This window comes from Artemia sp. Qi Xiang Cuo, chromosome 4 (assembly GCF_049724085.1).
Source record: "Artemia sp. Qi Xiang Cuo chromosome 4, ASM4972408v1, whole genome shotgun sequence".
In the NCBI taxonomy this organism is placed as follows: domain Eukaryota; kingdom Metazoa; phylum Arthropoda; class Branchiopoda; order Anostraca; family Artemiidae; genus Artemia; species Artemia sp. Qi Xiang Cuo.
Window position 1 is genome coordinate 66871439 of NC_142797.1, and position 24018 is coordinate 66895456.

Consider the following 24018-nt stretch of genomic DNA (forward strand, 5'->3'; position numbering starts at 1 on the left):
CATAGCTTTTGTACAACCTTTGAAGTATTGAAAGTATATGAGCTTATTGTTTTATTCTATATTTGGTCACTTATTGATATTTGACCAAAATATCACATTTTTTGTAGTGTAGTTCAATATGGCTGGGAATTTTCTCCTTAATCTTTCGTCCAGTCCTAGTTTTGCAAAATATTATTATTAGAGTACTTGCTAATTAAGCCGTTCTGAATCATGGCTTATGCTAGATTGAAAATAATCCCAGCGGCTGCTCTTTGTGACTTTTATACTGGTGTTTTTATGTATAATTGCGCCAGAAATAATTCCGCTTCTTTTCTAAGTGTGTTCACGCAAGTTAGTAAAGTTCATTACCATGACACAAGGTCAATAAACAAAATTTATGTTAATAATTTGGTTACGTCTAGGTCAGAGTTTTCTCTTGTTTTTAGAGGGGCTAAGTTATGGAATTCGTTAAATGAGAATATTAAAAATAGTAAATTAAGTGAATTTAAAAGGCTGTTGAAGAATGAATGGTTTTCTAATATGATTTTAATGATCCGGGTTGTAGCGGTAGCTAGAAACTTTGTAAGAGGCGATCACCTCCTATGGTAAAAAGTACAATAGCCTATAACTCCTAAAAATAGTGTCAAATCGCAACACAAAGCATAGCATTAGAACCGCCTTGTCTGAAACTCCTAAATAGGAAATTTTGAGTCTCTTGGCTTGAACAACAAAGAAATTATGTTGGCTTGAAAACCAAGAAAAGTTGCTTGAACTACTATATTCCGCATCGACGGCATCTTTTTCTCCGTTTTTTCTTACTCCTAAACTAGCTTGGCACTGGAAAATCACAAAGAGCTGTTTAATGGCTCATTTTAAAGTAAATTGCTACATCTAGTGCCTTTTGTAATTTGAAAAAGAAAATAGTTTTTAAAGCAGATTCAATTTTTACAAAAAAACTGCATTTTCATGTACAAGCTTGATAAGTGATAGCTACATCATGGTTGCAGCTGTAGCTGCAATTTATTTAAAGACGGATTATGGCCCATAGTAACCAAAAGTTGCAAATTGTAAAAAACAAACTGCCAAATGAGAAAAAATTGCCATCCGAATCTGATCCAGGAATGGTATCTATTATTTCATTTAATATAGTAAAGAACAAACTCCAAATAAGGAACGAACTCTAAATCATGATTGCAGCAGAAGCTAGCAACCTAGTAAGAGACGAGGAGGTCCCATAGTAGCCGGTTTGGGGTGGTAGCTAGCAACCTAATAAGAACGATCACGTCTCATACTAAGAAATACAATGATCCTTAACTTCTAAAAAAGAGTAAGATCAAAACAAGAAGTACACTACTAGAGAAGCCTTGTCCGAAGCCCCTACATAGAAAGAATACCGTCCCTTGGCTTGAACAACACGGAAAATCTATTCGCTTGAAAAACAAGAAAAGTGGCTCCAACCATGATATTCCTCATCAAATTATAGTAAAGAAAAAATTATAGCTTATAGTTATATAAGGGATCAGTATAGTTCAATAATAAAGGGGACATCGGTGTCATGGTCGTAGAGATATTTGAAACCGCGTAGAGAACAAATCATGCCACATAGTAACTAAAAGCCAATGTAATGCAAGCACCTTTTGAAAAGTTACTTTTCCGGGGTATGGTGCCATATTTGACTTATTTAGCTGCCTGATTCTCTGTGGTTCGTCTTTTACTATTCCAACTGAAATTATCTTTGAAAAAGTGTTTTTGATAAAGAAGTTTAAGTTGAAACTTTCAGAAGATGTTGAGGGAATGCCAACAAACCAAAAGGTACTTTGTCCGTCTATTAAAAGAAAAGGTAAAGTTTTTGGAAATCTTTGTAGGGATGTGAAACTAAAGGGAAACCAAAAATATGTAAGCAGGTAAGCAGGTTGTCAAACGAAAGTATTAGTTGTGTCTCAGAAACAGCTAAAGTAGTAAGTTGGCACTTTAGGAGGTTGTTGAGGGAAAAATTAATCCAATAAAAAGGTGTTACGAACATACTACAATCAGGGTTGCAGCAGTAGCTAGTAACCTAGTAAGAAATCTGGGTTGCAGCGGTAGCTAGCAACCTAGTAAGAGATGATCACGTCCCTTACTAAGAAATAAAATTATAGTAAAGATTGAACTCTAGCCCATAGCAAGTGGAATATCATAGGCAGTGCAATAGCGCTGCCTTTGGTAAACAACGATGTTTGCACAATGTATCATTTATTTTTTGGTTTCTTTCTTTCTTTGTTTCTTTCTTTTAGACCAGGCCACTTCGTATCGAAGGAGTTGTGGTAGAAACTTGGAAAATGGCTCATTCGATTGGAAATTAGAAGAGCTTTTGTCCTTTTTAATAGCCGAAAGTGATTGGAAGGCAACTTTTTTTGGAATTTTTGGAAGGCAAAATTTTGAGATGGCCATTTTGTTCAACGTAGTTGAAAGATCTGGAAATTATGTCTTTGAGGAGGACCCCCCCCACCCACACACAGCCCCCAGGGCAAGGGCTGTTAGTTATGCCCTGGTGGCATATAAGGTTTTTATAGAAAGCTTTGTCGTAGAAACTTCAAAAAGCCATTTTGTTCAACGTAGTTGAAAGTTCTAAAAATTATGTCTTTGAGGATTATAAACGCCCAAAACCCCTCAGGGCAAGGGTTGTAATGTTATGCACTGGGACTATATAAAGTTTTTATAGATAGCGTTGTCGTTGAAACTACAAAAAGGGCTCATTCAATTTAAAATTGAAAGGGCTAGTGCCCTTTTTAATAGTCAAAAGTGATTGGAGAGCAACTAATCCCCCTCTCATGCCCACCATCTCCCCAAACATCCAATAAAAATTTGAGATAGCCATTTTTTCAACGTACCGAAATTTCTAGAAATTATGTCTTTCAGGATGACAACCCCCACCCCCCTCAGCGCAAGGGTTGTAAGCTATGCCCTGGGGAGATGTAAAATTTTTATAGAGAGTGTTGTTGTAGAAACTTGAAAAAGGACTCACGCGGTTGGAAATTGAAAGGGCTAGTACCCTTTTTAATAGTCGAAAGTGATACGACCACCATTTCCCCAAACACATCCAATAAAAATTTTGAGATAGCCAGTTTGTTCAACGTAGTTTAAGGTTCTAGAAATCAGGTCTTTTAGGATGACAACCCCCCACAACCCCCAGGGAAAGGGTTGCAAGTTATGCCCTGTGAGCATATAAGGTTTTTATAGAGATTTTGCTGTATAAACTTCAAAAAGGGCTCATTTGATTGGAAATTGAAATGGCTAGTGCCCTTTTTAACAGTCAAAAGTGATTAGAGGGCAACTGAACCTCCTCACACGCCCACCATGTCCCCAAACACATCCAATCAAAATTTTGAGATAGCCATTTTGTTCAATGTAGTTGAAAGGTCTGGAAATTATGTCTTTGAAGATGACAAACCCCTCAGGGCAAGGGTTGTAAGTTAGGTTGTAAGGGATGTGCCTTGGGGGCATGTAAGGTTTTTATAGATAGTGCTGTCGCAGAAACTTCTAAAAGGGCTCATTCAATTCGGAATTTAAAGGACTAGTGCCCTTTTTAAAAGTCGAAAGTGATTAGAGGGAAACTAACCCCCCTCTCACGCCCACCATTTCCCCAAACACATCCAATCAAAATTTTGAGATAGGATTTTGTTCAGTTCTGGAAATTAAGGTCTTTGAGGATGACAACCCCCCCCCCCCAAGACCTCTGAAAAAGGGTTGTAAGCTGTGCGATGAAGGCATATAAGGTTTTTATAGAAAGGATTCTCCTAGAAACTTCAAAAAGGGCTCGTTCGATTGGAAATTGAAAGGGCTAGTGCCCTTGCTAACAGTAAAAGTATTGGAGGGCAACTAACACTCCTCTGACGCCCACCATTTCCCCAAACACAACCAATCAAAATTTTGAGATAGTCAATTTGTTTAAAGTAGTTGATAGTTCTGGAAATTGTGTCTTTGAAGATGATACCCCCTCCACAGTCCTCAGGGCAAGGGTTGTAAGTTGTGCCCTGCGGGCATATAAGGTTCTTATAGAAAGTGTTGTTGTAGAAACTTCAAAAAGGGCTCATTTGATTGGAAATCGAAAGGGCTATTGCCCTTTTTAATAGTCAAAAGTGATTGGACAGCAACTAAACCTCCTCTGACGCCCACCATTTCCCCAAACACATCCAATCAAAATTGTGAGATAGCCAATTTGTTCAAAGTAGTTGATCGGTCTGGAAATTTTGTCTTTGAGGATGAAAACCCCTCCACAGCCCTCAGGGCAAGGGTTGTAAGTTATGCCCTGGGGGCATATAAGCTTTTTATAGAAAGCGTTGTCGTAGAAACTTCAAAAAGGGCTCACTTGACAGGAAATTTAAAGGGCTAGTGCCCTTTTTAATAGTCAAAAATGATTGGAGAGCAACTAACCCCCCCCCTCTTACGTTCACCTTTTCTCCAAACACATCCAATAAAAGTTTTGAGATTGCCATTTTTTCAACGTTGGTGAACCCCCCCCCCCCACACCCCTCGCACAGGAGGGGGAGATGACACCCCCTCCACAGCCCTCAGGGCAAAGGTTGTAAGTTATGCCCTGGGGGTCATATAAGGTTCTTATAGAAAGCCTTGACGTAAAAACTTCAAAAAAGGCTCATTTGATAGGAAATTTAAAGGGCTAGTGCCCTTTTTAATAGTAAAAAGTGATTGGAGAGCAACTACCCCCCCCCCTCTCATGTCCACCTTTTCTTCAAACACATCCAATCAAAATTTTGAGATAGTTATTTTGTTCTACGCAGTTGAAAGTTTTGGAAATTACGTCTTTGAGGATGACAAATCCCCCACACCCCTTAGGGCAAGGGTTGTAAGTTACCCCCTGGGGGCATATACGGTTTTACAGATAGTGTTACCGTAGAAACTTCAAAAAGGGCTCATTCAATTGGAAATTTTAATAGTGGAAAGTGATTGGAGGTTACCTAACCCCCCGCTCATGCCCACCATTTCCCCAAACACTTCCATACAAAATTTTGAGATTGCCATTTTTCAACGTAGGTGAAAGTTCTAGAAATTATTTCTTTGAGGATGACAATCCCCTCACACCCCCCAGGGCAAGGGTTGTAAGCTATGCCCTGGGGGCATATAAGATATTTATAGAAAGTGTTGTTGTAGAAACTTCAAAAAGGACTTATCCGATTCAAAATTGAAAGGGCTAGTGCCCTTTTTAATAGTCGAAAGTGATTGGAGGGCAACTAACCCCCCTCTCACGCCCACCATTTCCCCAACACATTCAATCTAAATTATTAGATGACTATTTTGTTTAGCGTAGTTGCGAGCTCCCGAAATCACGTCTTTGAAGATGACAACCCCCCACAACCCTCAGGACAAAGGTTATAAGTTATGCATTGGGTGCATATGAGGTTTTTTATAGAAAGTGTTGTCGCACAAACATTAAATTTTGAGATAGACTTAAAATTGCCTCAGGGCAAGGGATGTAAGTCATGCCCTGCGGGCATATAAGGTTTTTATAGATAGCGCTGTCTCAGAAACTTCAAAATTCAATCGGAAATTGAAAGGGCTAGTGCTTTTTTAAAATTCGAAAGTGATTAGAGGGTAACTAACCCCCATCTCACGTCCACCATTTCCCCCAAACACATTCAATCAAAATTTTGAGATTTTTTAACATTCATTATTAAAAAAACGAGTAGATGCAACAAGTTCCTTTAATATGAGCCCTTAAAAAGCCCTCTATGATGCGCCACTAGCGACGGGAAAAAAAGGAAAAAGAACATATCAGTGCTGTGCATGCCAAAAAACAATTTTCCTTGTTGTTAGGGCCAGAGCACTTTAAGTTTCATGTTAAAGATTTTCGGCCATAGCCATTCAATTGGTATACTTTTCATTTTAAGCCGACGTAATTTTTTGCGGTTTCAGGCTATTTCTTGAAATTTCAAAAAAAAAATTAAAATAACATTTACCATTAAGACTTATTTAGATAATTGAATCTTAATTAGTGAATCTTATAGAAATGACAAGTTTTCCTCACTTGCCAGTTTTGTAAACCCGTTTTAACATTTGGTTACTATGGGCCGTTTCATTCCTAACTACGTTGCAACTTCCACTGCAGCCATGATTGGTAACAATAAATGAATGAATAAAAATTGATCACGTCTTTCTCACTGTCAGTAATTTGGATAATTCATAATGCAGTATTCCTTCGCAATGTCGTCATAATCAATTCTCAGTGCAAAATGATGGTTTTATAAAAAAAAAGTCATTAGACTTTATTTTACACTGAAAGATCCAAAAGAGTATTATATTTTTGATGATAATATAGATTTTTGTACTGAAAGCCTACATACATTTGAATTACAAAATGGATTCTTGTGTCGAAATTAACCCACTAGAGGAAGCTTCTTCTCGTGAAAAATCAAATAATGAAACGCAGGATGTAAAGGAATCGTTGCCACAGAGATCATTGAAAACAAATTCTTCACAGCCACAAATGAGAGTCTCATCTCCACTGTACTGTGAAATCTCATCTCATCACTTATAACATATACCAATGAGTTTATGGTGTCTAAGAAATAATGTTATAGGATGCATAGTTGATAGATTAAATTGGTTTTAATCATTAAATGTAGTGTGCTAAAGAAGGAGTTGAGTGTGGAGTGTTATAAGATTGATAGCAGGGAATATGATGCTGTAGTTGTGTTTAGTTTTTAAACCCCTTCTGAAATCCAGGTTAAATTGTTTTCTTTTTTTAATTTGCTTGATTGTCCCTCCTCCACATCATACTGTAGTATTTGGTGAAGATGTGTTTATGTTATTTTTTTTGTCAATAATTGTTACTAATTTTACAAATTGAAAAGAATTGACATAAGGGAAAAAGTTGGAAAATCTGGTCAAAGGTCATTTAGAAAAAATCTAGAATGAACAATACTGCTACAAACTTTGATTCAGCATTCGGGAACAATATTATTGAAAGTCATCTTCGGCTATTTTGTTAACGAGCCTAATTGTCTGAGTGAAGCATTTAGCGTAAAAAGGGCTTGTTCAAGCAGTTGACCAAGCACATACGAACTTTTTTTTATTTGGAGGGGAGGGGGGGGGGGTGGTAGTTGATAAAACTAAAAATAATTTATGAATTATGTGAAAATGTATACATGGGAAAATATTGCAAATCATGAGATAATTTCTGGGGTTAGGGCTAAGGCCCAAAGGCGTCCCACTGTATAAATACCTGTAGTGTATACGTACCTAATAGTTCAGTCAACAAAACCAGTCAACTCAAAGAATTAAAACAGGATAATAAGAGGTAGAGAAGCTAAGAATTCATTTTTGTTTGATTGACCAAATTCAGTCAACTTTGGAAAAACTCCCATCTTTAAAAGTAGATTTTGGTGGGGCGTTAACGACTTGTTAATGATGACGCCTATTTACCTATTCTTAGACGCTCCCTCTCTTTAAGACAATAAGCATATTGATACACAGCTTGATCTGATTACCTGAAGGAAGAAATGTCTAGGAAATAAATTTAAAAGCAGTTTTCTTCGGTCCATTATAGTATACACCCTAAGCTTCATAATAAGGAGATCATTCTGTCCAAACCATTCGTTGAGTTCATCAAGAAAAATGCCAGAGATGAATTTCCGCCGGTTAAATCGGCTAAGACCATTGGTGTATTAGGCATTTTTGATATGATTGCATTCAGAAATTTGATCAAGTAAAAAGAAGATTCTGTAATTGCAATTTAAGTAGAAAGACAACAATAATTATTTTAAAAGCAAATTTGCTAATTATGATGCATAAGAAAAGACCAAGAATACAGTGTAAGGACATTTAGGAATTATTGGGTTTCGAGCAATTTTTTATTGTTATTTATTTCTGTTTTTTTCTCCACTCTTTGGGCTTTTATAAAGTCACACACCCCACTTTTATAGGGACAATCCTCGCCCTTTCTCCTCCTCTCTACAACATTCCCACTTTGAATTTTTGTTCATTACTGTGGTTTTTGCTTTTCCTAAACTAAGTGGAATTTTTGTATTTTCTGGCCCCTCTCTTCTGGGAACAATATGTTTACTCTTCCTCTTCCAAATATTTCTGCTATGTACACCCCTCTTGCGGCCAGTTTTAGTTCATTTCTATGACTCTCGTTTCTTTTTTCAGGTATCCCAACCTAGTAAAACATTTAAAGGAGCTGCAGAAATATCTTCATGAGTCACCATCCACTATAGACTGGGAAATAGTAGTGACCAATGGAAGTCAGGATGGCTTATGCAAAGCAATGGAGATGCTTGTTGACCATGGTGACTATGTTCTTCTCGAAGAGCCTTGTTATGCTGGTACTTTAAGCATAGTAAGCTCTTTTGAAGCACACACCACTCACCACTAAAAGGAGCAGCTATTTGACCAACTTGAACCTCTTTTCTGTGACTATTGGGTAAAATCTGTGGTGACACTAGTTTAACTCCCCCCCCCCCCAGAAAAAAACAGCAACAACAAACAAACAAATATTTTTATATATGTATAAATATATAAATTTATATATATTATATATATAAATGTATATTTGCACACCTCCCGAAATAGGCTCGACTACTTGCCTGTCCTATTTATAGTTTTAATTAAAATATTTTTTTATTATAAAATAACAAAAAGCGTATTGGACACAAGGGCATCAAAGAAAAAACAATATATTGAATACTCTTTTGTCGGAGTAGGAGAAAAATATTTCGTCCCTTTCCCCAAACACAAAAATTAAAAGTCCCCTTACTGAAAAAAAAGTTTTTCTTAAAAGATTCAAATAAATCTCCCCCCTGGGAAACGAAAAAGGGTATAGTGTCTTGTGATCATTGGAAATTATCAGGCTCAGATTGTAAAAGTATCTTGGAGAAATTCTGCATTTAACTACTCGTTTCATAACCTCACGTGATTGGCTAGTTGCTTTGGACACCTGTCAATTATATAAAGTAAGATAATTGTTAATCTTGAATGTAATTTGAAAGGGCCAAATTGGCTGATTATATAGAGAGAACTGGTAATGTCGTAAGACATTCAATAAATATACAAATTTCCTTCTTTCTATTTGTCATTGTACTGTCGCCAGCCGTATTAGGAGGACGTAGAATCACATGAAAGTTGAAAGAACATTGATTGTGTCTAAAAAAATTAATTTTTTATGCATGTATAATATTGGTATAGTAGTATATGGTTAATCAAAATAAATGTCCATGTTGGTACTATAGTACAGTCCAGAATATGTAAATTAGTATCGTCTGTAAAGTCCTATCAGTTCAAAATATAAGATTGCATCGAAAAAAAAAACACGAAAAACAAGGTAACCCCTGCATTGATATTTGCAGATTACTGGCTGGATAATACAATCTTAAAGCAGAAAGTCGAAGATTTTTTGGATGGGTCTGTTATTTATAGATCATAACCTAACCTTCATGCGTGTCACATGAAGTTCTCCTGATGGGAATCTTCCTTTTTTTTTCTTCAACCTTTTATGTCTTTCTTTGCAAGTACTACATATAATTACAAATCTACTACGAGTTTGTGGTGATTGTTCGATTTTCAGGTGGTTTCTTTGACTTGCACAAGCAAGTTCACTCACTTTCTTCTGGGGAGTTCTATATTCTTGTGTCATTATTTTATAAGGTGACGAGAAAAACATGTTGGCATACATTTCTGCCTGATAACTTGGCCCTGTTTCTATACGAGGAAGTACTTGGACCAGGTATTGAAAAATTTTAAAAATATTATCTCTAACTAGTAACTTTCGAATTTTAATTCCTAATTAAAACTCTCCCTTAAAAAATAGTATTTTTCTAATTGTCATTGCTTAAATTCGCCTTGTGCTTGTGCACTTCCTTGTGTGTAGGTATAGTAAAAAGAATATCATAGAAATAATAATAATAATAAAAAAATGCTGATTGTGACTAAACTTTGGCGAGTGTAACCCATTTTAAGGCTTGGTCTGATTTTCGACCCCTTCCTCCTTTTTATTCTTCCCTTTTCAATATTTTTTTTGCGATTTGTTGTCTTCGATCATTTTTTCTCATTGAAGTTCCTCTTTTTTCAAACATAATTATTTTTCATTATTTGTTTTTCTCTCTCTCCCTTCCCTCTTAATTTCTTTCTTCGAATTCATTTATTTGGCTCTACACTTTTTTTATTTAATTTTTTCGCAACTTATCATCAATTCTTTTTATAGCTTCATCCATATAAACCTAAGTGGCTCCCTTTGTCTGGAGACAAAGATGGTCTAATACCTTCAAGTCTCAAACAAGCCCTTGACAACTACAAAGGAAATGATACAGGAAGTCCAATTGAAAAAGGTCCTAAGGTAGGTTAGTCAATTCGTTATTTTCATTTTTGATCAATTGCCGGTTGAAAATCTATTGTCTTTGATTTGATTGTTTTTTTTTTTTGTAGATCAATTTGACCTTCTTCTGTGGAAATTCATATTTGTTTATTTTAAGCGTCTTTCTTTTTCAAATTCCACAAAGTAAGTCAATACATTTAGAAAGTTAAAGCGAAATCAGCTAAAAAAAAATACTTCTTAAAATGCATATTTTTGTAATTCTAGTAACGTTCATTTTCTCAGCAAGTTTGTAATGAAAAATGCACAAAAGTAACTAAAAGCCCCTGGAAAACAAGGCAAATACAAATATGCCAAAATTCAGCAATAAACAAAAAATTAAAATAAAAACCTTTTCTGACTGTAACATTTTTCCCGAGCCGCCGACCTCCTTCCTCCCTAGAAAAATTATCCTGGCTTCTCCTCTACACCTAGAAAAATCTATGTAGATGCCCTTGGAAATACGTCTTTTTTATCTGAGTTAATGCCCTTGTGTTGACGTCTTAAAGAACTAGTCCCTTCCATGCGTTACTTTAATTTAATTTTTTCCTGGCCATTTTGTGTAGAAAAGATGGTCGTAGACACTTGGGAGGGATCTGAATCAATTGAAAATTGGAATTTCTAGTGTCCTTTGTAAGGGGCAAAAGTGTTTGAAGGGTAGTGAGCCCTCTTTCCCTGCTGTTTTTGCCCCTGGGCAACCTGTAACCCTCCCTTGACATCTGTTAAAAGTTTCCACACTTTTCTCGAAATAGTCGAAAGATTCAATAATTATTCATCTAGGTATAACAAGGTCCGTGCAGACCCAGCGGCAAGGGCCCTAAGTTATGAAAATTTTAATTTTTTACAGACATGTTTCGCAGTTGAAAAAGGGGGTCTAATTGGTCTTGGCTGTCAGATTTGCTTGAAACATTCAGGGACCATTCTGGGGGCCAAGTAAACCGCATATCAAACAGTTCGTGGTAACTAACTGTAAGTAAGAAACGACCCGGCTCAATAGTAACCGAAACTCTAAAAAAGGGAACTTTGATACCAGTAGATACATCAAAAGAATCAGATTTCCATGCTGATTTCAAATATATAAGTTTGATCAAATTTAATTTAATCCATCAAACGTTAAGAGCCTGAAAAAATTTGCCTTATTTTGGAAAAAAGGGGGAAACACCCTCTAAAATTGATAGAATCTTAATGAAAAATCAAACCATCAGATTCAACGTAAGAGAAAACCCTAGTGTAGATGTTTCAAGCTCCTATCTGGAAAAATGTGGAGTTTCGTATTTTTTGCCAGAAGAAAGATCACAGATGCGTACTTTTTTTTGCCAGGGGTGATCGTATCGATCCTGTAGTCCTAGAATATCGTAGGAGGGCTCATTTGAACGGAAATTAAAAGTTCTAGTGCCCTTTTTAAGTGACCAAAAAAATTGGAGGGCAACTTGACCCTCTCCCACGCTCATTGTTTTCCCAAAATCACCCAATCAAAATTTTGAGATAGTCATTTTGTTCAGCATAGTCGAAAGATCTAATAAATATGTCTTTGAGGATGACTTAGTCCCCCATAGTTCCCGGGGGAAGGGCTGCAAGTTATGAACTTTGTCCATTGTTTACATCTGGTATTGGTTATTGGGAAGTATACAGATGTTTTCAGGAGGGATTTTTCTGGTGGGGGGCTCGGAGGAGGGGGTTACGTGGGAGGATCTTTCCATCAAGGATGTTTCCTTAGGGGAAGGGACATTTCTATAAAGAGGGCGCAGGATTTCCCAGCATTATTTAAAAAACGATCTGAAATTAATTAAAAAAACAAGTTCTTTCAACTGAAAGTAAGGAGCAACATTAAAACTTAAAACGAACAAATTATTACGTTATATGAAGGGGTTCGCCCCCTAGTCAATATCTCGCTCTTTACGCTAAAGTTTTTTTTAGTACTTTCAAAAGAGCTATATATTCTAATTACTATATATTCTAACGGCCTTTGTGATTCAGGGATTTGTGATTCGAACAAAATTTGAACTGTAGCATAAAGTGCGAGGTATTGACTGGGGGGGGGCGGACCCCCTCATATACAAAATCATTCCTGTTCGTTTCAAGTTTTAATGTTGCTCCTTACTTTCAGTTGAAAAAACTTGTTTATTTCTATTTAATATTTGTTAGGAAGAAGGGTGTCTAAGGTGCTTGGAAATGAGCCAAAACGCTGTTTGTCACTTAGTTTGCTACTTGTAGCCGTAACTCCCTAGGCCAAGGAAAGCCCAGTGTGTAAAAAAAAGTGGGCACTGGGACCTAACCCCTTTCCCCAAAAAACGTAGCCCAAAAAGGTCCGAATTTTTTTTTTCGATTGGCTAAAAATTTATATCCTTAAATACTTAGGCCAAGAAGACTTCAATACATAAGAGAAATCGAAAAAAAAATTTTTGTTCCCGCGAAATGGTGCCCGAAAAAGGGCCAAATTTTTTTTTCTCGAGTCATTTGAAACTAACGCTTATAAATTTGTTGGCCAAGGAGATCCTAATGCAAACACAAAAATTTAGGTTGGAGTTTTATTCAGGGTTCGAAAATGAATCCTGAAAATAGGCTAAGAATTTTTTTTTCGATTAATTGGAGATTTATAACGGAAAGCACTTAAGTCCAGAAAAAAACGATGTAAGAACATAAAACCTGGACAATTTTTTTTTCACAGTAACTTGGAATAACACCTGTAAATTTTTGGGCTAAGGGGATCTTAATATACAAAAAATTAGGCTGAGGGCAGGCACCCCTCACCTCTAAAAGAATGGGATGAAATGGTTTTTTATCGACTTAAAACTTATGTCTGGTAGTCATTGGAATCCCACTGAAAATAAAATTGACAACCAACAAATTGATAACTTGACTCCGTTTAACTCAACCTCCATTTAATTCAACTCCCATGCAACCCATTTCCCTTTCAACTCAACCCCCTTACAATTAAACCCTCATGCAACTCAAACGCCTTTAACCCAATCCTATTTGACTTCATTCAACCCCATTTCTGCAAACATGAAATTCAAATGTGTTTGAGCCCCCGGCATGGAATATTTTGCTAATTTCAAATGCATATAGCATAAATTACTGTATTTTATAAGAGATGAGGAGGTATAGTTTTGCATTAAAGCAGCATAAAAAAAAACTTTTCATTCGAGTTAACTTTCATCACTTCCGACAAAACGGGATGAGACATTTTCTAGGTATATCGTTGATTTAAGGAGGGTTGGGCTGAATGGCTTTGATTTGACTGGGGGTTTAGTTAAATAGGGATGAGTTAAACCAGGGTTGGGTTGTATAAAACAACATTTTCTGGGTATATCGCTGATTGAAGGAGGGTTGAGCTGAATGGCTTTGATTTGACTGGGGGTTTAGTCAAATAGGGTTGGGTTAAACCAGGGTTGGGTTGTATAAAACAACATTTTCTAGGTATATCGTTGATTTAAGGAGGGTTGAGCTGAATGGCTTTGATTTGACTGGGCGTTTAGTTAAATAGGGTTGGGTTAAACCAGGGTTGGGTTGTATAAAACAACATTTTCTAGGTATATCGTTGATTTAAGGAGGGTTGAGCTGAATGGCTTTGATTTGATTGGGGGTTTATTTAAATAGGGTTGGGTTAAACCAGGGTTGGGTTGTATCTATTTCTTGTAAACCATCAAATACGATTTATCGTCCTTGCATACCGAAAGCTACAACAAAATTAAACAAGGTCGGTGCATAGATTAATATGCCTGTTGGTTTTTCAATTAATATAAAAGTCATGAATTTACTTGATTCTTAAGGATAAACCCTCAATATCTCGTAAAAGACTTATTCAGATTAATGTAGCTAGGGTTCCTTTATTATTGCTTATATTACTGGTTTAATTTTTGGTTTCCTCATTTTTTTCGTAAGTAAAATTTTATCTTTATTCCACTTTTGTTTTGTTTAAGACTGCTATTAGCTATATGGTCAAAATATTCAATTAGTTGTCATCTGTTATTCACTGTCTTTAAAAAAAGTTTCTCATTGAATTATTTCCTTTACTTTTTGTATGATGGAAAGGCACTGTCGTCTTCGTCGTTATTTAGACCGTACAAATTACAAAAACTCTAAAACTTGCTCATAATAAGTTAAACAAACGGTGAAAGGAGAGACCTCTATAGGACAAATGGTATCAGCAACACCTCTATCGAGGTTAGAACTGGCCTTATTAGGGTCTTTCGACAATAAAATAAGATCCTTTTTTGCTTGCAGATATTGTACTTAAACCCGAATGGAGCAAATCCAACGGGGACATCTATATCAACGCCAAGAAGGCATGAAATTTATCAGTTAGCACAAAAATACGATCTGTTGATTTTGGAGGATGATCCTTATTATTTTCTCCAGTTTGGAGAGGTAAGTCTTAAGCTATATTTTGAGAGAAGACGGTAAGTTGTGTCAAAACGACCAAGTGACGTCGCTATGTGAATTCTGGCTTGGACCTCTGATAGAAAAGGAAATTTTCTTAACTCCTTCTAGAAAATCCCAGAGAGGGATTGAAAGAAAACAAGGGATTACCTGTAAAAATTTAACTAGAAGGAATACTGATAGTATAGTTCTAAAATTTCTGCAATGCCTAAGTTACGTCCAAAGACTCCTCCAGTAGACTATTATGAACAACTCATCGTCATGATTTGGATATTCCCAGCTTAAACTTACTTTATTCCAAATAATTGCCCTCCTTCATATACTAAAGATTTTTTTCTAAAATAAAGCCAAAAAAACCTTAGAAATGTAGCTTGGGGGAAAAAAATTCGCCGAAAAATTTAACGGTTAGAAATTTGTGCCTGTACTTGCTCTGTATTAGAGCGAAGAGGTGACAACCCTCTCGGTTGTCACCAGCTATTGCTCGCTAACTACTGCTTATTTGAGTTACTCTCCCGCTGAGTGTCTGATCATGAGGTAAGGTATTCTTTGGAATAAGCTGATAAGATTGTATGGACTAAAGCTGGTGGTGGCTGTCAAAATTGTGCCTTTGAGTCGATCCCCCGGATGTTTTGTTAATTGCTGATTTTGGTCCGAGAAAAGATCTCTTGAGGAGCAATATAAGGTGGGAGTAAGAAGTTCTCTAGCTAGCATCAGCTCTGAGGATCAAGTGCTGTTTTTTTCTAATGGCTGAAGAGTAGTGGGTGACTCTGCTCTGACTGTCGAGCGACGACTTCTGTCTGCCCAAGCCGGTCTGGCGGAAGCTGGCGTGAATTGTTGTTGGGATAGGTAAGCCCTGTCTAAAAGCATGGCGCCCGAGAGGGTACCAGTAGCTCATCGACCATTGATGCTCTTTTTTTGGGAGGGGGGTGTCTGGAGGTGGAGACAATGGGCCTTTGCGTCCTTTGCCTTTAATGAGCTTTTTAAACCTCCGAAAATAATACTCTGTGCCAGAAGCAATTGCAGTAGTTGGTAGCAAAACTGCTGCCCAATTCGGCTTTATATTTTCTTTGGCTTATGCTTAATTATTGCAGACATTATTGCACACAGCATTTTTGGGGCTAAATAAAATCTAAAAATCTAGCCTTGAAAAGTACTGTCTATAATATCTATAGATAGCTTTTATATGTACGTGGAGACGCAACAGCTAAAAATGCCAATGATCCGTACCTCTCTACCAGTAGCAGTATTGGATATGAAAACGGTACCTTCTATTCAGTCTTCTATTTTTTGGGCGTAGGCCTGATTATTGCAGTTAATATTGCAGAAAACATTGTTTTGCAAGAGATAACTTTTGGAAATGCCTTTCGATAACACTACTTAGACTACATAACGATAGTTTTAAAATCTACGTTGAGACCCGAAACATTTTAATTACCTATATTTCGTTGGAAGGATTTGACTTTTCTACCCCAGATTATTATTTTCAAAATTCAAGCTGTTTTTTGAAAAAAAATAGCCGATGCCTCGTGGTTTTACCTACGAAAATCATAATACCATTTCGTTTTTTTACTCTCGCTTTTGTTGCAGATGTTTTCTTTTTTAATCTTATTTGAAACGGTTGCACTAGTTGGTAGTCAAAGCGTAGCTTCTGATCAGTTCCTTATTGTATGTTTCTATAGGCTTAGGTATTGCTGTCATTATTCCAGACAAAACGTTTCAGATAAAACAATTGAAAATCTAGTTTTCCCAAACGTCACCTTGGCTGCCTGGATAAAGATTTGAAAAGTACCTGAAAATCCAACGATTCATAATACGGGCAATTCATAAGAATATGTAACTTTTCCATCGCATATTTAGAAATACAAACGGGGTATCTATTTTATCTCAAAATCTCCAACTGATTCCTAAAAAAAAAGTAGTTGTCGCTATATAGCTGCTCTTATTTGTTTGTTTTATTCAGTTTCAGTCGCACTACGTGAAAGCGAAAGCGCTTTCAGTGAAAGCGAAGCACAATTTTCTGTCCAATTTCCTATTTTCCTTGCATAGGATAATAAACAAAAACGATACTTCCGTCAATTTCTTATGTTCTAAAGACGCCTCTATTTGTATTTGACCATTATCATTCTACTGCTAATATATTTTTTTTTGTTTCTAGGAAAAATCTCCAAGTTTTTTGTCATTGGATACTGACGGTAGAGTTTTAAGGTTTGACTCTTTCTCCAAGATTTTAAGTTCTGGCTTGAGACTGGGTTTTGTTACTGGACCAAAAGAGCTAGTCGAAAGAATAAATCTTCATATGCAAGTTTCTGTTCTTCATGCCTCTACACTCTCACAGGTAGACTTACTCTTTTTTTCATAGAGTTGAATAAGCATTATTTTGGTCTATCAGTTATATTACAGAGGGAAAAACCGCGCCTGAAAGCGCTGAAGACAGTGTTCCAAACCTGCCTATTGCAAGTCCTTCTAGCTCCAGGAGTGGCCAGCACTCAGGTAAACTTGGGCTCGATACGTGCAAAATTTCCAACACAATAAAGGCTAATTGTGTTTTATTTGTCATTGATTTAAAATTCTGAAATGGCTTTTTGATTCAACATTGTGTAAAACTATTTTGTTTCACTTTGGAGTTATTGGGAATATGCTGCCACGTGGCTGCCCATTCGTCATTTTTATACTGCTGTGTGTTAGTGTTACGGATGAAGCAAGCCCAGGGTTGCCGCCCCTAGTGATTTATCACTATTTTCGGTAATTTGTTTATATTGCCTTAATAAAAAATCACTAAATCAGCACATAAGTCACTAGATTATTGAACAAAATCACTAAAAATCGCCAAAATCTAGTTTTTTTTAACCGGATGGCAACCCTGATCAAGCCAGTTGGTTGAATTTAAGGCTTGGGTGCAGTTTTAATATCCGCCATTTGCGCTTACATTTATACCAATATCTAGTAAAACAAAAATCTAGGCAGCCTTTATATTCAAAAGTAACCCTTGCTATTTTCAGACCGAGAAACTAACGTGGCTCTGCGCTTTGCTGTCCTCAGGTGGCTTTGTGCTGCGTTGAGTTGTTAGTAGTATTTGTTATGATCTAGCAGCAATTTAGGAAAAGCATTAAAAATAGACATATGTGGAGCAAAGCTTGAACATTTTACATATTCAGATCCTGATGACATGAATATATAGCTACGGATGAGCTTATGGTATGCATGGAAAATATGAGGAATGGTGAATAGTTGAGACATGGTCATAAAAAGATTTAATTAAATTTTTAGTTAATTAAATTGGAGTTTTTAATTGCATTTTCTTATTTATATGTATTTGATCTTAGCCTTGATATATTTAGTCTTGTTAATGTTGCCGAACAAATTGCCCCTCAGGCACAGAAGTTCCGAAATTAATTGTATAATCAGATTTTTAATCTTAATTTTGCTGTTATTTTCAACTTTCTTTTAGTTCCTCTGTGTTTTTTGGGGTTTCATATTTTTGGTTTTATTTCCTCGTTATTTTGTTGTATTTTTTTCCTTGTTGTTTCGTTGCTATTATTCCTCGTTGTTTTATTGTTTGTACATGTTTATTTTTTTTTTTGAACAGAATGCACTTTAGTTAATTTCACTGGCGAAATATCCGCGCTTTGTCATTTCTACTGGTCTAAACTCCTGTTTTTTTTTGTTTTTTTTTGTTTTTTTTTATTCTTCTGAATTTTGTTATGACTGGTCAGTTCGCTCAGTTGCTGCTTGACATTTCTAAAATACATTTATAAGTTGTAAAATATATCGTAAAATACATTTTATGTATATTTTGAAATATACAAAACATTTTGTTAGTCTTGGTGTGGCAGTAAAGGAACCTGAAAAGACTAGAAACTTTGACCTAAAAGTAAACTTAGAAACTTTAACTTTGAAGCAACCAAAGAAACTTTGTAGAAATATTATTAGCATCATTTTATGACCCAATTTTAAGTCTTGTAATAGCTGTAGTTGATTCCCTGCTACCAAATATATGGAAAAAGGAAAAAATTACTAAAACAAACAAACCAAAAAGAAACTAAATGTTGTTTTTGCTTAAAATTTAGCAAAATAAAAAGAACAAAAAGAAAACTTGCAAGCAATGCAGTTGATTGTCTGATGCCTAGTAGTGCCATCTAGCGTCAGGAAAGCATAGTGCCTAAAATTTATGAGTTGAATTGTACTTTCTGTATTTTAATCAAGCCTTTTATTTGGTCTCTAATGCCTTAATGAAAAATAAAAAAAAAATGCTTTTTATGAAAAATATGTCTGGAACCCTTCTGCTGTTCAGCTTCGGATGTTCACAGTGCGTAAACTAATTAATTTGATCTTCATTTGATTTAGCATTTTGAAGTCGACAGGCAATGGACATCATATTGATATTTTGATCTTCAATGTCTGATTTATGCCTTTGTGCCTTCAGTGTCTGATTTGTGCCTTTGAATTTATTATTTTTTGTCCACAAGAAAAACAACGGTTTTTTACCTGTCGTCAAAAAAAGGAAATACAACAGTCCCAGAACTGCTTGAATATGTCGTGAATTATGTCATAGATGAACAACACAAAGGTTGTTTTTCCCTCCGATTTTTGTCCTCGTATGCTTAAGGATGCCAACTGTCCTAATGAAACTTTGTTTTTTGCTGAAGCTGCTAACCAGTTCAGACTTGCTTTGGAAGTCCAGTATGGGAGGGTAGAAAAGGTGACTGAGGAGAAATAATTTTGTGATTGAGCACCAAGTGCATTGCTGGTTCCAAGTGTAGGAGCACCCGATAGAGCCTACGTCAAAAATGTCAGCAATATTCTGTATCTTAAAATGACACAGTGGAACGATGGCTCAGCTGAAAAAAAAGAAGAAAAAAAAAGAAACAAACATTGGCCCAACTTGAAGGGTTTTTCTGTCGTAACGGGGCTCAACAAAATCTGAAGAATTCCTTTCAAGACTCAAGCTACAAAAATATTTACTTTTAACAAATGTATTGGCTCTGTTCTGCCATTCACGTTTCGTCAGTTCCACCTTTTACATGTGATGGACGTCTGCCACACGAAACGTCTTCAAATTGCGAGGCATCGCTGGTATGATTGCATTTCTGGCGAGGAACTCTTCTCTTTCATGTTGCATTTCCTGCTCCATTCTTATCATCAAAGGTAAGCCAATATGGTTTAGAAACCTTATTCGTAAGCTTCGAAGCACCCCAGCCCGCATATTTTTGAACTTCGATTCTGTAGCCTATGGCTGATATTGTTAGAGGAACAGATCTCGAACCAGGGGAGGTCGCGTTTTAACTCTGGTCTTAGCATTGCTGAAATTAAAATTAACGAGATTTAAAGAACTAAATTTATTTAATTGTTGAAAATAAATATTAAAGATTTGCTTTCTAGGTACTTGTTTCTCAGCTGTTTGACAAATGGAAAATAGATGGATTTTTAAGCCATTCTCTACCATCCTCGACCATCTCTATCTGGCTATATAAAAGGCCAGAAGTCGAAAGGCGTCATTTTATCATCCCGTCAACCACATGTTTTTTTTGTCATCGTCCTTTCTTTTTTTTTTTACGGTAGCTTATTCTTTTTCTGTCTTTGAATATGTTAATTGCAATTTTAAGTAAATAAGAAGGGTTCACTAGCAAAATAGGTACTTTCATTACAGCTCAGAAACAAGCATGTGCACTGACTGATAATTATATTCATTATTATCAGTATATTGATAATAATGAAGAAAATCATCATTAATCTATTTGAAAAATTTTTACAACGAAACTTTGAATGTAAAAAATAAGGAGAAAAAAACAAGATCTGGGAATATTGGTCCGGCACCGCTTTAATCGATCTAGCTTTACCACGTGCAAAATTGTGCAAGAAGACTCGAGAATAAAAGAAGTTATGAAAGTTATCGAATATATTTTAGACCATAATTCAACATTTCCAGGGTGAGGGGAAGGATTTATTTTGAACAGGCCTTAGGTAATCACCCTTGATTGTGACAATTAGAAAATGAATATTGAAGATTCGTTTTCTAGGTACTTGTTTCTCAACTGTTCGACAAATGGAAAATAGATGGATTTTTGAGCCATTCCTCTAAGGTATCTGCGTTTTATGAAAAACAAAGGGACCATATGGTAGCAGCTGCCGAGAAGCATCTAAAAGGTATGCATTTGTCTTTTAATAGGTAATTCGGAAGATAATAGATCATTTGAAAGATAATCAAACACATTCGATATATTCGCATGAGAATTTGTTCCCGTCACTCACTATAAACTAGACCCGTTTCAAAAGGGAGCCTTACAGTTGTAACAACTAATTTAGACTGATAACAATTCTGCAATGAGATACAATTTCAACTTGCCCTGCAACATTAGTCTCGAGGCTAATGACTGTTTTAGCCACACACACACCTGCCCTCTCACAAAAAGTTGTATTGCCTCCTAGCTGAGATCCTGCATACGCACCCGTCATCTGTAGAATAAATCTTAAAAGCTGCTAAACCAAACTCATGACTAGAATATGTCGTTTGTGCACTTTAATTAGAAATGATTTTGATCCTATTTTAACCAGTCTTAATAAAATTTTGCAAAATGTCGTCTTAACAAAAAAAACGTTGTGTGATTTGCTCGTGTAAATAAGATGTAGCTCCAAATAGGCCACTTTTGGCTGTTGAAGGAAGAAAATACTATTTCACTCCAAAACTAATGGTTTAGTTTTTTTTCGAGATATACTACATAGTAACTAAACACAAATAAATAAAAAGATCTTTTGAAACAGGCTTTATGTAAACTATTAACATATGAATAGATGTATAATTATTGCATATTGTTAATTCATTAATTTAGTTATTAAGCGCTTTACTATTTAAATATAAATCAAAAAATTAATTTGTTTAGTTTTGTGTTCAAATATACTAATCAATAGTTAAAATAGATGTTTTAAAGTAGATCTTGTGCTCACTAAGAAGCTAGAAGTAAATGTAATAGAAAAAACGAATATGAGCAGTCTAAAAAAGGGCTAAATTAATGATTAGAGGCTAATCGAAAAATAACTAGTGATTTAGTGTAGAAAAGATTTAGACGTGAAAAAAAAAGTAAAAGAACTTTACAAGAAAAATTGTACTGATAAGAAAAATCGATCTGGTGTCGACAAGATGTACTGCTGCTAGAAGGGATCGATGTATTTATTTTCAGCTGGAAATGATGTTTCGTTCTAACATCAATGAGACTGTAGACTATGATCATTTTTTAAGTTCAATTCATTGTTAATTATATGAATTGAAATTAATTGTCAGTATAGAAAATAACGCATTTTACGTACTATGGATGAATAAAAATGAGTATTTTAAAATTCAATTGACTATTGATTTTATTTACCTAAATTATATATTTTTTTCATTATACTTATTTATTATGGATCTATTATGAAATCCACTTTTACATACAAAACTGAACGTTTAAAGAAAAATTCAAAGAAAGTAAACAGTCGGTTGAATTACTCTTGACCTATTTTTAAACGGAAAATGAGCAGAAATAAAGCTGTATTGTATAGTAAATCAAACTTAGAACGAGCAGAAATTACAGTGAACATATCATTTGACAATTAAAAATAGCACATGGAACGGGGGGTATGAACGGGGATCAGTGGCGTGACTATAAGCTCAGCCCGAGTCAACACAGCTGTAAATGGGTATCTGGAGAAGTCTGGGGGAAGGTAAACTGGAAGGGTGTGCGAAAGCACAGGGTGGCTGGGCTCCGACTCCCCATTGTAATTCCTGGCTGTAGGGCCATGAAACTGAGATCAGAACTACCGTTAGGGACTGTAAAGTCCAGTGCTGTATTCTTTACATTTTTTTACTAGGGAGGAATAAATAAAATATAAGCAAACAGAAATTACCCCAAACAAGAGTGTTGCTTTTGTCATTTTTGACCCTCTAAAGCATTTTCGTCATTTTTGACCACTCTCAAGTTTCCAACCGACTTTGGAAAATGCCCAACCTAGGCGTATCTAAAATCCTGATGCCGCCCTCCGTAGTAGTAAAATTTTCTTATCCAAAATTTTATTCACCCGAAGGAAGCTTATAAGCCATTAACTTGGTATCTTTTTATGGGTCGTCTTCTAGACATGTTTTATACAAATAAAAAATATTGTCTCAATGCAACACCTTTTGTACAATGTATAACGTCATTGTAATACTATCATGGGGTTCTGTTGCAACTGAACCCTTGTGTAACTGAACTCCGTGTTACAGAAACCTCGTACATCTGACTCCAGGTGTAAATGAGCCTCCGGGAGCATCCTTACAAAAATATTGTCTGAGTACTCCGCCTTTTATACAATGTATAACGTCATTGCAATGCTATCATGTGGTTCCCTTGCAACTGAACCCTTGTGTAACCGAACCCTGTGTAACGAAAACCCTTGCACATCTGACTCCAGGTGTAACTGAGGCTCCGTAAAGAATAATGTCAGTGCCACGCCTTTTATAAAATGTATAATGTCATTGCAATACTATCATGGCGTTCCATTGCAACTAAACCTTCGTGTAACTGGACCCCCGTGTAACTGAACCCCGTTCAACTGTACCCTCATACAAATCAACCTCCGTGCAACTGTACCCTTGTTTAATCAAATCCCATGCAACTCAATCCGATTCAATTGGATCCTTATGCAACTCAAACCCCGTTTAACTGAAACCCCGTAAAATCCATTCTCTATTTAATTGAACTCCCATTTAACTGAACCCCAATGTAACTAAACATTCATTGAACTAAAATCCGTGCAACTCAACACCACTAAGCTCAACCCTCATTCAACTTGACCTCCATGTAATTCGAACCCCCGCCCTATTTTTTTCAACCCCCATTCAACTCAAGTTCCGTGCAATTCAACCCTCGTTTGACGCAATGCTTATTTGACTCAACCCCTGTTTAACCCAAACCCATGTGAGTAACCCGCCTCCAAATCAATCGCATTCAGATCGTCCCTTCTCATTTCATCAATATAATTAGAAAATGTAATTCAGCCCGTTTTGTCGGAGCTGACAAAAGCTGACTCGAATGAAATGGTCTTTATTTGTTGGATAGTTCTTTTGTGTTTTTTTTTCTTATTTGATACCGCTTCGATGCAAAACTACCCTCCCCCTTTAAAAAAACATTTTGCTCTTTTGTCCTATGTATTTGAAAATTAGCGAAAGTTTTCAAACCCTTTGCCCAAACAAATTTGAAGGTCAAAAGTGCAGCAATAACTCTAGTACTGAAAAAAATCAGGCCCGATAGTAGCCAAAATCTTAAAAAAAAAAAAATGTTAAAAACACCATCCCGCAAAAAAAC

General features: G+C 36.0%; 1 protein-coding gene across 3 annotated transcripts in view; it reads left to right on the top strand.

Moving 5' to 3' along the window:
- LOC148953345 (kynurenine/alpha-aminoadipate aminotransferase, mitochondrial) overlaps positions 1 to 24018 on the top strand; it is a 127658-nt gene that overhangs the window by 95783 nt on the left and 7857 nt on the right. For all 3 annotated transcript variants that reach the window (XM_089088499.1, XM_089088497.1, XM_089088498.1), the window contains exons 4-8: positions 8125 to 8314; positions 10175 to 10306; positions 14549 to 14692; positions 16860 to 17039; positions 20722 to 20848. In XM_089088499.1, the coding sequence (XP_088944625.1) occupies positions 8125 to 8314; positions 10175 to 10306; positions 14549 to 14692; positions 16860 to 17039; positions 20722 to 20848 (773 nt within the window). The remainder of the gene's footprint in view (positions 1 to 8124; positions 8315 to 10174; positions 10307 to 14548; positions 14693 to 16859; positions 17040 to 20721; positions 20849 to 24018) is intronic.